This window comes from Mycteria americana, chromosome 4 (genome assembly GCF_035582795.1).
Source record: "Mycteria americana isolate JAX WOST 10 ecotype Jacksonville Zoo and Gardens chromosome 4, USCA_MyAme_1.0, whole genome shotgun sequence".
Classification (NCBI taxonomy): Eukaryota; Metazoa; Chordata; class Aves; order Ciconiiformes; family Ciconiidae; genus Mycteria; species Mycteria americana.
In genome coordinates, this window is record NC_134368.1 from 58,450,793 (window position 1) to 58,462,959 (window position 12,167).

General features: G+C 42.7%; 1 protein-coding gene across 1 annotated transcript in view; it reads left to right on the forward strand.

The window, feature by feature from the left end:
- The window catches only part of ARHGEF38 (Rho guanine nucleotide exchange factor 38), a 36,868-nt gene that overhangs the window by 9,297 nt on the left and 15,404 nt on the right, over positions 1 to 12,167 (forward strand). The window contains exons 2-5 of the mRNA XM_075500669.1: positions 915 to 1,105; positions 3,600 to 3,723; positions 8,108 to 8,255; positions 11,274 to 11,291. Of these exons, the coding sequence (XP_075356784.1) occupies positions 915 to 1,105; positions 3,600 to 3,723; positions 8,108 to 8,255; positions 11,274 to 11,291 (481 nt within the window). The remainder of the gene's footprint in view (positions 1 to 914; positions 1,106 to 3,599; positions 3,724 to 8,107; positions 8,256 to 11,273; positions 11,292 to 12,167) is intronic.

The following is a 12,167-nucleotide window of genomic DNA, read 5'->3' on the forward strand; positions in this document are numbered from 1 at the left end:
TGCCCTTTATATAGCTGACATGGATGTCTGCAGGCTGGCTTATGAACCAGCAAAAGGGAAGACCATCATTACAGATAAGTAGGTTGTGTGCAGGTCCTGTAGCGTACATAAATTACCTATCTGTAGAAGACTCACTTGCATTTCCATGTATTTGGAACAAATTGGGTATTTTAGGTCTTAAGTATGGAAAAATGGTTAAGAATGTCCTGATCCCAACGATCTCTGTTGTTCCAAGAAATGCTTGTTATTGATCATTAAAGGTTTTCCCATATTTTCCTGTAATTCCTTTGTCTCTTTCAAAGAAATCTTTTTAAACAGAATTACAGGTTTCATCATCATTGTTAGTAACATTGTCTTCATTTGGAAGTTTGTCTTCCAGTATCTACAGCCCTCAGCCTCCCATGAATACACTCAACATTACATCGTACAGAGCAAAGGTTATTCCAGTGAAGCTTATTTATGGTAAACACAGCCTTTTTCTTCCACAGGAACACATTTTCTCCCATCCTCCAAATCATAACAGATGTCAGACCGAGACTGTGTTTTCAAAGGAGTAGAAGGGCATCAGCTATCCTTGAATTTCAGTGTGACAAGGATCAGACTCTCCTGTGCTCCATGGAAAATTGCTGCCCACATATGTACCATCGAAACCGGGGAAGCTGGTGATGGGTTATCCCCTCACTGCCAAATAGACGGTTTCCTTTGCCAAACCCGTGTGCGCTTTTAGGGGAGGGAAATGGGACAACACTCGGCCTGATCTGGGATTGCCATTTCTAACGCTTCTTTTCCTGCTCCCCATGGCAATTTGGGAGTTTCTAACAGGCACCAGTTACGTTCCCCCACAGTCGCGCAGGGCAAGCTGGGCCAGCACGTGGGATTACGATGCTCCTCACAAATCTCCCTCTTTTAAACAGAAAAAATGGCCCCACAGGCAGGGTCCTCATCCCATGCCACTTTGCCGCAGGAGGACGAAGGACAAGTTAGCAGATGCATGATGGCCAAGAGGGTGAAAATCATAGCAGAACTCATGCAGACGGAGAAAGACTATATCAGCGACCTGGATCTCTGCATCAAGGAAGTGATTCAGCCCCTGAGAAACAAGCAGGTGAGTGCCGGGGGCGGAGGACGGGGCGGTGACGTCAAGGTCTCAACTCACCCACGTTCTGCTTGCAGATAATCTTAATGCAAGCACAAGTGTCAGCGCGAGGGTGACGTGGTGCCAGGAGTGCGTCCGGAGCTAGCTTTCCAGAAAGGGACGTGCCAGGGCTCTAGCGAGGAGAGCGGGAAGTCAGATACGCTCCTGACGCTTGCGCTGCGCTTGCATAAAGCCTGCATCAAGGTACTTGCCCAGAGGGCAGCTTGGATGCTATATCCCTGCTCGTGGGCTGCAATAGCAGCTTCCACTTCTCCATACTGCTCTGTAATTATAACCCCTGGTACAAGCCCTGGCAGACCTTTACTGGCGCCTCCAAAAGCAGTAAAACCCAATAAAACCAAGTATTTTCCATAATAACAACCTGGAATGGCATAAACCTCCCCATCAAGGTTAAATTCAGTCATAAAGATAACTTTACCCAGCCTTTCAGACAGCTGCGGTGGAGAAATACCATGCCTGACAGCCCAGTGAGCACTTCAGAAATTTGCATTCTACACAGAAAAGGTACATTTAAGAAGGAAGGCTCATAAACTATCTTTCAGGCAAAAGATTTTATTAGGCCAATGACACCCATTTTCTTTTTCAGCTGAGACTTCAAAGAGCACCTTTTCCTCAACAGTATTTCAATTTGTAGAAAAATTGTGCAGCCAAAAGCTGGGAATAAAAGAATTACTGCTAATACAGAATAAAAATAATTTTAAACAGACCTTAAACAAAGTATTCTGCATGTAGGGTTTCTTATGAAATTGGTGACAAAATACAGGTGCAGGGGCCAAAGTGTCTTTAGATGACGTTGGCACTGCCTCTTTGGGAAATGCTGTGGCCAGCTGAAGCCTGTGCGGTTTAAGCTCCCGCAGGACCTGTTTGCTTTCTTAAAACTCTGTCAGAGTTTGTTCCAACCCATTTTCAGAAGAGCTGGCATCTGCTGGCATAACTTTAAGGAGTTCTTGACTTCTTGTTTCTCCTCACTCGTTCATCCGCTTAGAAGTAGTCTCCACTTGACGCCCTCCCCAGCCTGGCCAGCACCGAGCAAGAGTATTCCCTGGTTGAACTCGCCGAGATTTTTGACAAGCATGCTGTACTCCTTTGCTCTTTTCCAGTCAACTGAAAACATGTGTTTTGATTCTGTCCTTTGTCACTGTATTAGCGTGTGTAAGTGTCTATGCACAGCGTAGTTCCAAACACTATGTAGGCATTGTGCTGGAGCGGAGGTCAGAAGTCCTGTGCTAGATATATACAGGAAAAGTAATTTAGAGATTATAACTGTCTTAATTTAATAACCTCTGCATTTTTGAAAGGCTTTCAAGAATGTTGTATGGTTTTAAGGCTAGTTCTCGAATAAACTACCATATTGAAAGTTTGTAATGTGTTTAGAGAAGGATAGCATTTAGAAAATTGACCTAGCAATGAATCTGTTTCATATTTCCAAAAGGATAAAACATGTTTTAGCCCCTATAATACTTATAAAGAAATTAACTGCATTAGTACTGAAAGTATATTTCTGATTCTGTTACAGTAGCATGCAATTTGATCCTCCTGGCATCTGGTAAGCTGCTATGTAAGTCAGCAATTCTATTTCTAATGGAGAGATACATTCAGAGGATATCAATATGGATGTCGAAATCAGTCTCGCCTTTGTTCTCAGTATTAGCACATTACCACTGGCTATCTCCAGTTGTCCCCGAATATTAACTATTGCCCTGCTGTGCAAGGAAATAACTAACTACTGCATGAAAAGTATGTGTCCTGGAAATTTTTTACTTGCTCTGAAAGGAGTAGGGGCATGGAATCAAATTTTCTGCTGCTGTAAATTGGTGCGGTTCACTGAAGTCAATGTTGTGTGCCCAGGCTCTGTAGGAAGCTCTTTAGGTTATATTAATACCCAGAATTGTAAATGTGTTTGGTTTAGTGGAAATTATATCATCTTGATTGTATTTTTGGATTTATAGGACAACTAACTTAAAACGGTACCACCATCTGGAAGTCTTTGAACCTGGTAGCTGGCACCAAAGCGCCAAGGTCTCAGTTTATGTAGCGGCCTCTGTTAGCAACTGGTAATCAGGGAATCAAACCCACTGTCAACTATTCTTTTTCTCAGTGGGAAAGTAAACAAACATTTTAAAGCCAGCTAAGGATCTTTTCTTTATTCAGATGATAATATTTATTTCCTTCCTAGGTAAACACTTTCAGATTAGGAATAGTTCAAAATAAGGTTGAAAGGACTTGATAACATGCCCTTTGTTAACTGCGTCGACCATATTATACTAATCTGAAAACTGTGTATGTGTCCTTGAAGTCACAAGGAGGATGTTTATATGAGCTTTTGCAGAAGTGGTGCTTCCTGGAGTGTTGAACACTCAGGGCATAGCATGAGAAGGTCTCTAATACACAATGTCCTTCTTTATCCTTCGTCAGTAGCTGCTTAATATTTGTATTCCATTAGATTGCTCGCTTTGACGTGGATGGCTTGTTTGGCAACATTGAATTGGTCCATCAAGTATCAGCCAAACTGCTGTCATTGTTGGAAGAAGCCACGACAGATGTGGAACCACCCATGCAAATAATCGGTATGTTTACTGTCCTCTTGAGTTCTACAAAGCTACGTGAAAAAATAAACATAACACTCTCCTGTCCTCTACCCTCATCAGACTTAACTAGTACCACTCCCAGAGGCTAATGTGCTACAAGCTGTCCATAACGACACAGGAAAAATGACACGTGAAACCTGTCCAGTTGCTCCACTGTACTTGTATGATCATGATGCTCTTTTTCTGTCCATCTGGATGTAGAGGGGAAGGAAGGAAGGAGAGAGTTGAGTTTAGCATGAGTAAAAACTGCAGCAATGAGTTATGCCACATACTGATAATATCCTTTTCACCTAGTTTGATATTGCTTACCTAACATTGCTCATCCTTACACCAACTCTTATACTGCATACTCATAATTGTACCATTCAAGAAAAGCATTAAAAATTATTGGAATAATAAACATGTCACCCCGCCCCGAATATTGTAAACCTGTATCTACTGGCAATACGATTCACGTAAGAGGTGGTTAAGGCTTAACAGGGACATAGTCAGTAAAGGCAAGAAAGCTTTAACCGAGATGAAATTTGTGGGAATCTGTGCAGGAATGTCTGTAGGGATCATGGGTATTTTCAGCAAATGGATTGCCCCTAGATCTATCACAACAGTCACATGTTCTGCAGTCCAGGCCATGAATGTTAAGACCGTGATCTATTCACGTGACATTCTGGCACAGCTGGAGAGATTTAAGAAGTTACCACTCATCAGCTCTCCCCTGACTGCTTCTTTAGTGCACATGCAGTGGGTGATCCACCTTAAGGGATCCAGTGAGAATTCTTAATTTACTTCAGTGCAAAGTCAGCCAGTTTAGTTTAAAAGACTTCTAGCCGTGATTCAGAGGTCAGAGAGTTTCTTTCTTCCCTAAACTGACTACATACCACAGGTAACATAGTATAGAAAGGACCCCTCTTCTCCCAAACAACGGGGTAAAAAATCATCGGTTGTCGTTTGACTAAGAAACATGACATTAAAACATATGAGGCTTGGGAAAAGTATTAAGCCTAACACGTCTCAATCTGGCTTGCCAAGGCAACAGCTTAACGTAGTTTGATGCGACTGTGTAGTTTGGCGGTATTTCAATAAAAGTGCATCATGATGAGTCATACCCTTAATAAGCAATGTTCTATTCTAGCAGGAAGTGCCTTTCTCACAGCCAAGAGAATCATCCTTTTAGCTCCCTGCCACATCCAGAAGTAAAGACAAACAATTTCATCGATCTGTTGGGGTGTATTTCTCCAGAATCAGACAAAGAACCATAAAAATGTATGGGATTGTGGATCACAAAGTTGACTAAATTATGGCAGGGAAAAAGATGGCACGTAAGGCGTGAGCTGTTCTTCCAAAGGCTGAGACAAAAGCAGGGAGAATAATTGCATCACTGTAAGCAATAAGTTAGTAAGTTTGTCATCCTCTAAAAGTACAGCAAGGTGATAATTTTGCCTTCAGGATCTTCATAATCAGTGTAAAAGTTGTTAAAACCAGTCTATAGAAAAAGCAGGCTGAGAATCTGTTTAACACACTGATCGTATTCTATCATGTTTATGGTATTTAGACATCTTGTATTGAAATATCTTAGTCTGAAAGGCAACCCAGTCATGGTGAGGTTGAGGAGAACTGCTGTTCACTGGTTTGAAACCAAAACAATGCGATTGCTCGTATTCATGTCTTATTGTAATCTATGTTCTCCGCACCTTATGCTACGTCCACATTGATGAGTAGTAATGTCCAATAGGAGCAGACTTGCAGAGTGAAACAGTCGGTGCTAAGGACCTGGTATCCGTACCACACGTGTCAAGAGGTCTTACTTCAGATTGGCTGTAGCCTGTTCCTGTAGATTGAGAGATGCCCTTTATGGTTGGACTGCATAAGACGTGCCCTCGGAACGCGTCTTCTGGTAATTACCATCCTCAAAGGGATCCAGTTTGTGTGTCTGTGACTGCTCCACCACACAGCCAAGGCATGGGAGATGAGGACTACTGAGAGATCGGCTTCAAAAGCCCTCTCCTAATCTGAGCTAAAATGCTAATGTAGATGGACCTTTTGTGGTGCTTGGTCTTCTGATGCTAAATGCCGCTGAGGTTAAATACCCTTTCTAGTTCTCTCCTGTATTTTTTATGTTCTCTGTTCTGGATACTGGGTACGGAGGAATATGAAGACTTAGTAACCTTACCCTGGCTTTAGCTACTAGACCCCTTCTTCCTCCCTCTCCCACTGCTGTCCACAGAGGAAGCACCACTGAAAGCCACAGGGAGAAACTGTTTCTGTCGCTCGAGCCTTCCTCCTAGGATTTTCTCTTTGAGACTGATGACCACCACACTTAAGAGGAGGCATCAGGCAGATTTGGATCTGTCAGAGTGCACAAAAGACTCAGTATTTTTAAACCCATCCCCAAATACAACGTGGTTTTGGCCCATAAAGCAAGCTCCCACAGTGATATGCCCAAAGCTCATCTGATTTGGTCCATACGGCTCAGAACCAAGAAGGGCTTTAGGCTTAAGAAATCTGTCTGCTTTTAAAAGGCCCTATCCGTGAAATCAGCACGTAATTTTTCTCATCATTGAGCATCAATGAAAGTATCTGTCATTGTGGCACAATACATCAATGAAGAGATCTTGCTCATCTCTTTCATTCTGAAGAAGAGAATGATAATTTCCAGCCTCTAGTATATGCTGAAATAAGCTGTAAGTCTATAGCTTGCATTTTTGCTACTGAAAACATAACCTCACTTGAGGGCTTAGCATAGTACGAGCCGTGATAAGCACTTGGAGCTCCGCTTAAAGTTAGTGAAAACTGTGAGAGCTCAGCATCTCTGAGAATCAGGTGCCAAGGGAGCGGGATCAAGAGACAGCTTATTAAGGTTTCCCCTTACACCGTTGGCTAATAAAGGCCTGTATAGAGAGTTCACGGGAAAGTCAGGATGCAACGTGCGTTGGTAGCCATCAGCATTAGCATTAAGCACAAGACAGAGGAGACAGACAGCTAGAGAGCATTTAACTATAGGATGCTGGTGCTTTTCTGACTGTGGCCTTACAGTAACTAAAATAAATTCGTGTGGTCTTAGCTCTGTCATTGTTGTTCCCTTATTCGCACCTTGAAGCCAACATGCATTAGACAGCCCAGTTAACCTTCGCTGCTAGGGGAAAAAATCCAGAGCTGTGTTACTGTGGTAACTGAATCATTTTTCACTTTAAGACGGAGCAGTTCAATGCAATGTATTATGAAACAGCCCACTCCGGTCAGGATGAAACATGCAGGATGCCTGACAGCTTGGCGCTCACTCTGAATGAATAGAGAGCTCCCAATTAATGTGGTGTTCGGCTTTTAACTTTAATAATCATTGCTATAACTCAACAGAAATGTTTATAAAACATCGGACTGGTTGCCACATAGATGCAATTTTCAGTAAATGCCCAAGACAGGAGTTTTCACCGTTGCTGTTGTGTATTATATGCATTTCCAAGGATGCTGATCAGCGCGCTGCTACGTAAGGGCGTAAGAACCGAATGAGTATCTCAGCTGAAGAGATGAAACATGCCTTCTCCGCTCAGATATTTCTTACATACACAGAAACCGACACAGGAGTTTTAGGCTGAGAGAATTAGGCACCAGAATTAAATGGGAAATGGGTGCAGGACTCCTTTAGTGCCTCTAAAATTCCCAACTGTTCTTTGGGGGAAAATGGTGGTGTAGAGGACTGGCAATGGAAATGTTTTCCCCTTTCAGTTGTATATAAACCTAAATACTATATAAAAATGGCTGTAATCCACGGTGGTTTTATTTAATTAGGGGAGGTGTGGAGGTCGTTCCTCTGTCATGTGAAGAAAAATCTCTATTCTAGGTCGTAACAATTGCCATTTCAGGATTTTGCAAAACAGATAAAAGTGAAACGGCTAATGGGAGATGGAGTCATTATTCCTGTTATAACCCATTTAAGTTCATATTCAGTTGAAAAAAAGTCAAAAGGAAAATTAACAGGCTTACATTCATCCCTCCTGCCAGCCCACGACACAAAAGTGGTCTCCCCTTAACAGTTAAGCTCTCCTGTGTGGTTTCCACTGGAGGGGCATTAAGCTGGGGCAGTGAATTAGGGAGTTGTGTGTGAAGGGGTGCAGGCTGTAGAGATTTCATGCCTTTTCCTGAGGGAATTTTTGTGCATTAACGCTGATATAATGGTGCCTGGCTATGACAAAGATGAGCAGCTGAGAAATACATGTAATAAATAATGCACATAAACATGCAAGATCATTTCTAAGGGAAGTAAAGTGGAAGCCAGCCTTTTTAGCTCACGGCTAATGTGGTGGAATAATAAAACTCCTTCTGAGATGCTGTTGTCTGGCTTGACACGCTTTGTTTTTCTCCTTAACAGGGGAAGTGTTCTTGCAGATTAAAGGCCCACTAGAAGACACATATAAAATCTACTGCTATCGCCACGATGATGCACACACCATGCTGGAATCCTATGAAAAGGATGAAGAACTGAAGCAGCATTTAAGACACTGTGTACAGTCCTTAAAGTAAGATCTTTTCAAATGATGATTTCCGTCCATAGTCAGTTGCCTGGCAGGGAACATTTTAAATGGATGTAGATGAAAGGGCCCCTGTAAATCCGGAGTTTTATGAGGCTTGCTGGGAGCTCTGGCTTATGCTGCTTTCATGAAAAGATGACAAGCCAGGGGCCATGATTAGATTTCTTTCTCTCTAAGATGGCCAAAAATAGCGCAAGAAAGGTTGCTCTTCCCTTCGCTTCAGTGCCCCATACTGGCAAAAAAAATGCTGCATCATATCATGGGCTATTGGGAACACCTTGCCCAGCTCCTAGGAATCATGCTGCCCCCACCTTCAGCAATTCTATTGCTTGAATTAAAATAGCCTGGAACGGTGCTATTCGCACGCACTGCTGTTTCTGGGCCCCTGCTGCAAGGCCCCAGGGATCTGGAGTGGCTGTGTGGTGCTGGACCCCTCACGATGGGGGTATTTGAGAGCGATCAGCACTGGAGCAAGCTGCTGGGTCCCACCAGTGGAAGGTGCTTTGTGCCATCGCCTCCAGCACCAGCCCCTCATGGAAATGTGTCAAGAACTGGGGATGCCCAGAATAACAGATCCATCTTTCCTCCAGCACGGCTTCCTCCTGCAGCCAGTTGCAGGAACCAGCTTATCCACTCCATGGAGAGCGCTTCTCCTCCCACGCATAAATCCCCTTGCCCCCTCAGTTTCCCAAAAGCGTTGCACGGAGCTGTCAGGAGGGAATGCACCACGGTCTTTCAGATCAGAGGTGTAGCTCCAGCTCCAGGAAAGGCCCATGCTGCATGCCTGTAGGAGAGATGTAAAGCTATCACAAATAATGGAGTGTACATCGGCAACAGATATTTCGACCACACCTCAGTTAGTGATCAGTCTGCAGAGATGTGTTAAGACTAAGGAGACTCAGGGAAGTATGTCCAAGTGAAATCTGGAAAGAGTGGTAGGGAGGAAAATATTAACAACTTTAAAAGAGAAATGTTCACTTTGAAGACAGGTTATGTTGAAAATAAGGCTTATTTTGTGCAACATGTCCAGTTATTAAATACATAACAAAGTATATGTGCAGGGTACTTAGGCTTTAGCTACCCTGGAAGTTGAAAAAAATAGATCTTCATATAAACTCAGGCTTTCAGGCTAATGGATGGCCAGGTATCTCCCCTAAGGGGGTGTTTTAGTTGCTGATGCCTACAATATTCTTTTCCGGCTAATCAAGAGAAGCCGCTACTGTCATTCACTCATCCCTGCTGCTTAGGCAAGGGGACATGGAAGGAAATAAAGATAAAAGATAGCGTCCACGTACACGCTAGGGTGGATGCTGCCACTTGGATTCCAGAGCCAGCAAGAGGAGCTCCTGTTCCAACATCACAGCTGGGATTTGTGAAGAGAAAGAATATTTTGTGCTGAGCCATTGTAGGCTTTGCTAGCAGGAAGTGACAAAGCCTTCCTCACAATGAAGCCTTGTTTTGTCTTGGTCTTTCCTGATTAACCTTTAAACAGGAACCAACGAAAAAAGCACTGGTGCGTATATACTACGCCGTGTTTTTTCCCAGTGCCTAAAGATTGCATCCAATTCAAATATTAAGACCTGAAAGTAGACACCCAAATGCAGAGCTGTGGTCACCTAAGCCTGTTACTACTGATTAGAGAATACTTGCCCTAGGAAGAAAATTATGCAGCATTTTGCCAAGTAAGTTATAGGCTCTTTTCCATTGTGAGACATAATAAATGCAGAGGCTGGTGATGACTATTCTTGAAAAATGTTTACTTCTTAAATAATTATTTTTTCCTTGGAAAGAATATTGTTCCATTTTCTTTAAATTAAAATGGGCTAATGTTACTAGGGGCTTCTGTTCCTCAGCTGAGTAATATCTGCCATGTGAAAAAAAACTTCTATACAGGAGCGATTTGAGAGTGGCACTCTGCACATCTGTACAGACAAATCAGATTTAATTAGCCATGCTGAGATTCCTATTCCTCCTGTTGACTGAAGAGGAGAAATTCCATCCCAAAATGTAGGTGTCTGCCCTGGAGACATGTGCAAATCCAAATGCTGTAGAGACCCGTGTTTCAGCAGCGATTATGCAAACTGGGGATGTTGTTTGCTAGCTTAGCCAAAGAAATGCAGCTGGTAAAAATGAAAGGATGCTGGCAACTACCTGCTCTGCTTTCAGCCTGAAGTAGCTTGGTCAACTATTACAGGGGCAGAGGGACGTCATAAGCATGCAAAGTGCTGACAGTGCCGAAGCAATGAAAGCACCAGCTTCCAGATGCTCAGTTAGGCACCGGTGGGCAAGGAGATAGGAATGCAGGCAGTCAAAAAGCAGTGGCTGGTGAAGTGATGTCAGGAAAGCCTAACGCAGAGATGGAGGGACATTTTGGTTCCCTTGCATGTGAGTCAATTTGTACCGTAAGGAAAATATTCTTTGCACATGTTTGCACGTTTCCAAACTACAATTGTATGTCCCTGCTGCTTCCAGTATATGTATCAACACCATCCTACTCTGAAGAGGTTTCAGTTGATGTGTAGCCTCCAAAAAACTTAACAGCTTCATTGATTCTATATCCTAAAGGCCTGAAATGTACTCTTTCTCATTCAGAAATACATTTCTATTTAAAGAGAGTAGATGGGAATGTATGTAAAGTGTAAGAATGGCATGGTTAATTTTACTTTTTGTATTAAGGACTTGATGTTACCTACTGTTGTTTGCACAGTGACCCAAACTTCCTTCTCTAACTGTTAGGACAAGGCTGGGTCTTATAGCCAAAGCCAGGTTTCTGACAATCCCTTCTCATTTGGGGCTGTCCTTTCAAAAAGATATAGGGCCAGATTCACCGGTACCCTCTGGCTGTTTTGTGCAGTTCTGCTGACACACAGCAGCCATAAAACTAAGTTAACTGGCCAGATACGGCTGCTCTGTGTCACTGAAGTGTATCTGAGAATGTGGCCCCTGATCTGTATAATTCCTTTTGGGAGGAATCTAATATATGTTTTGTTTTCTTCTCTTTTGCAGAAAGATATATGAGGAAGAGTAAGTACTATGCCTTTCTTATGTAAAATAATATTTAAAATACCTTTAATTTATCTTTAGTATGCTTAAAACTGTACATGTGGAAATTTTAAGAACACAAGTATAACCCATAGTTATAACCCATAGATTTTTCCAGGACATACGTGATAAAGACTCTCAGTTTTAATTTCCCTAAGCCTGTCTAGTTTTCTAATTACCACTTCACTAGCTTTGCAGTATCTTTCAAAACTTGTGGTTTATGAAGCTTCTTAATTTGGTTGCTAATTCATTCGGAGCCCTTTATTATCACCTCGCTGTCTTACAAATGTGCTTAGAGAGCTCTGAGGTCCGCAAGAGTGGTTGTCAACAACATAGCGTCAGTCTTTGAAATCCAGACACTCTGCAATCATTTTGCATAGGCCTCTGTAGACCTGCTACAATAACACGTTAGGTTCACAGGTAAAGCGATTTCTAAGGTGACGACCCCTTCGGTAGCCCTGTATGAGAAGTCCACCTTAGGATCTTCCCTCTGACAGTGGCTGGAAGAACATCAGAAAAGAACAAGCTCATTGCAACACTTTGCCAGAATACTCACCCAGCCACTGATAACTTGTGCTTAAGGGACTTCTGTGCCAAATGTGACATCTTTGAAAAGCTATAAAGCAGAGTTTATCACAGCTGCAGTTTCTGGACATCCAGCCGTTTGGGATCATTGACATGCAGCATGTCCTGAAGTTACCTGCAGGGAGAGGTCAGAGGAGGGCTTTAGCTGAACTGAAGAAAATGATTACAACCCCAGACAGAAATGTTAAGAGAGAAAAGAGGAGCAAGTGTGCGCTATATTGGTAGGAGAGGAACACCTGTAAAGTCAGAGAATTTGTTAGTCAGTCAGTCAAT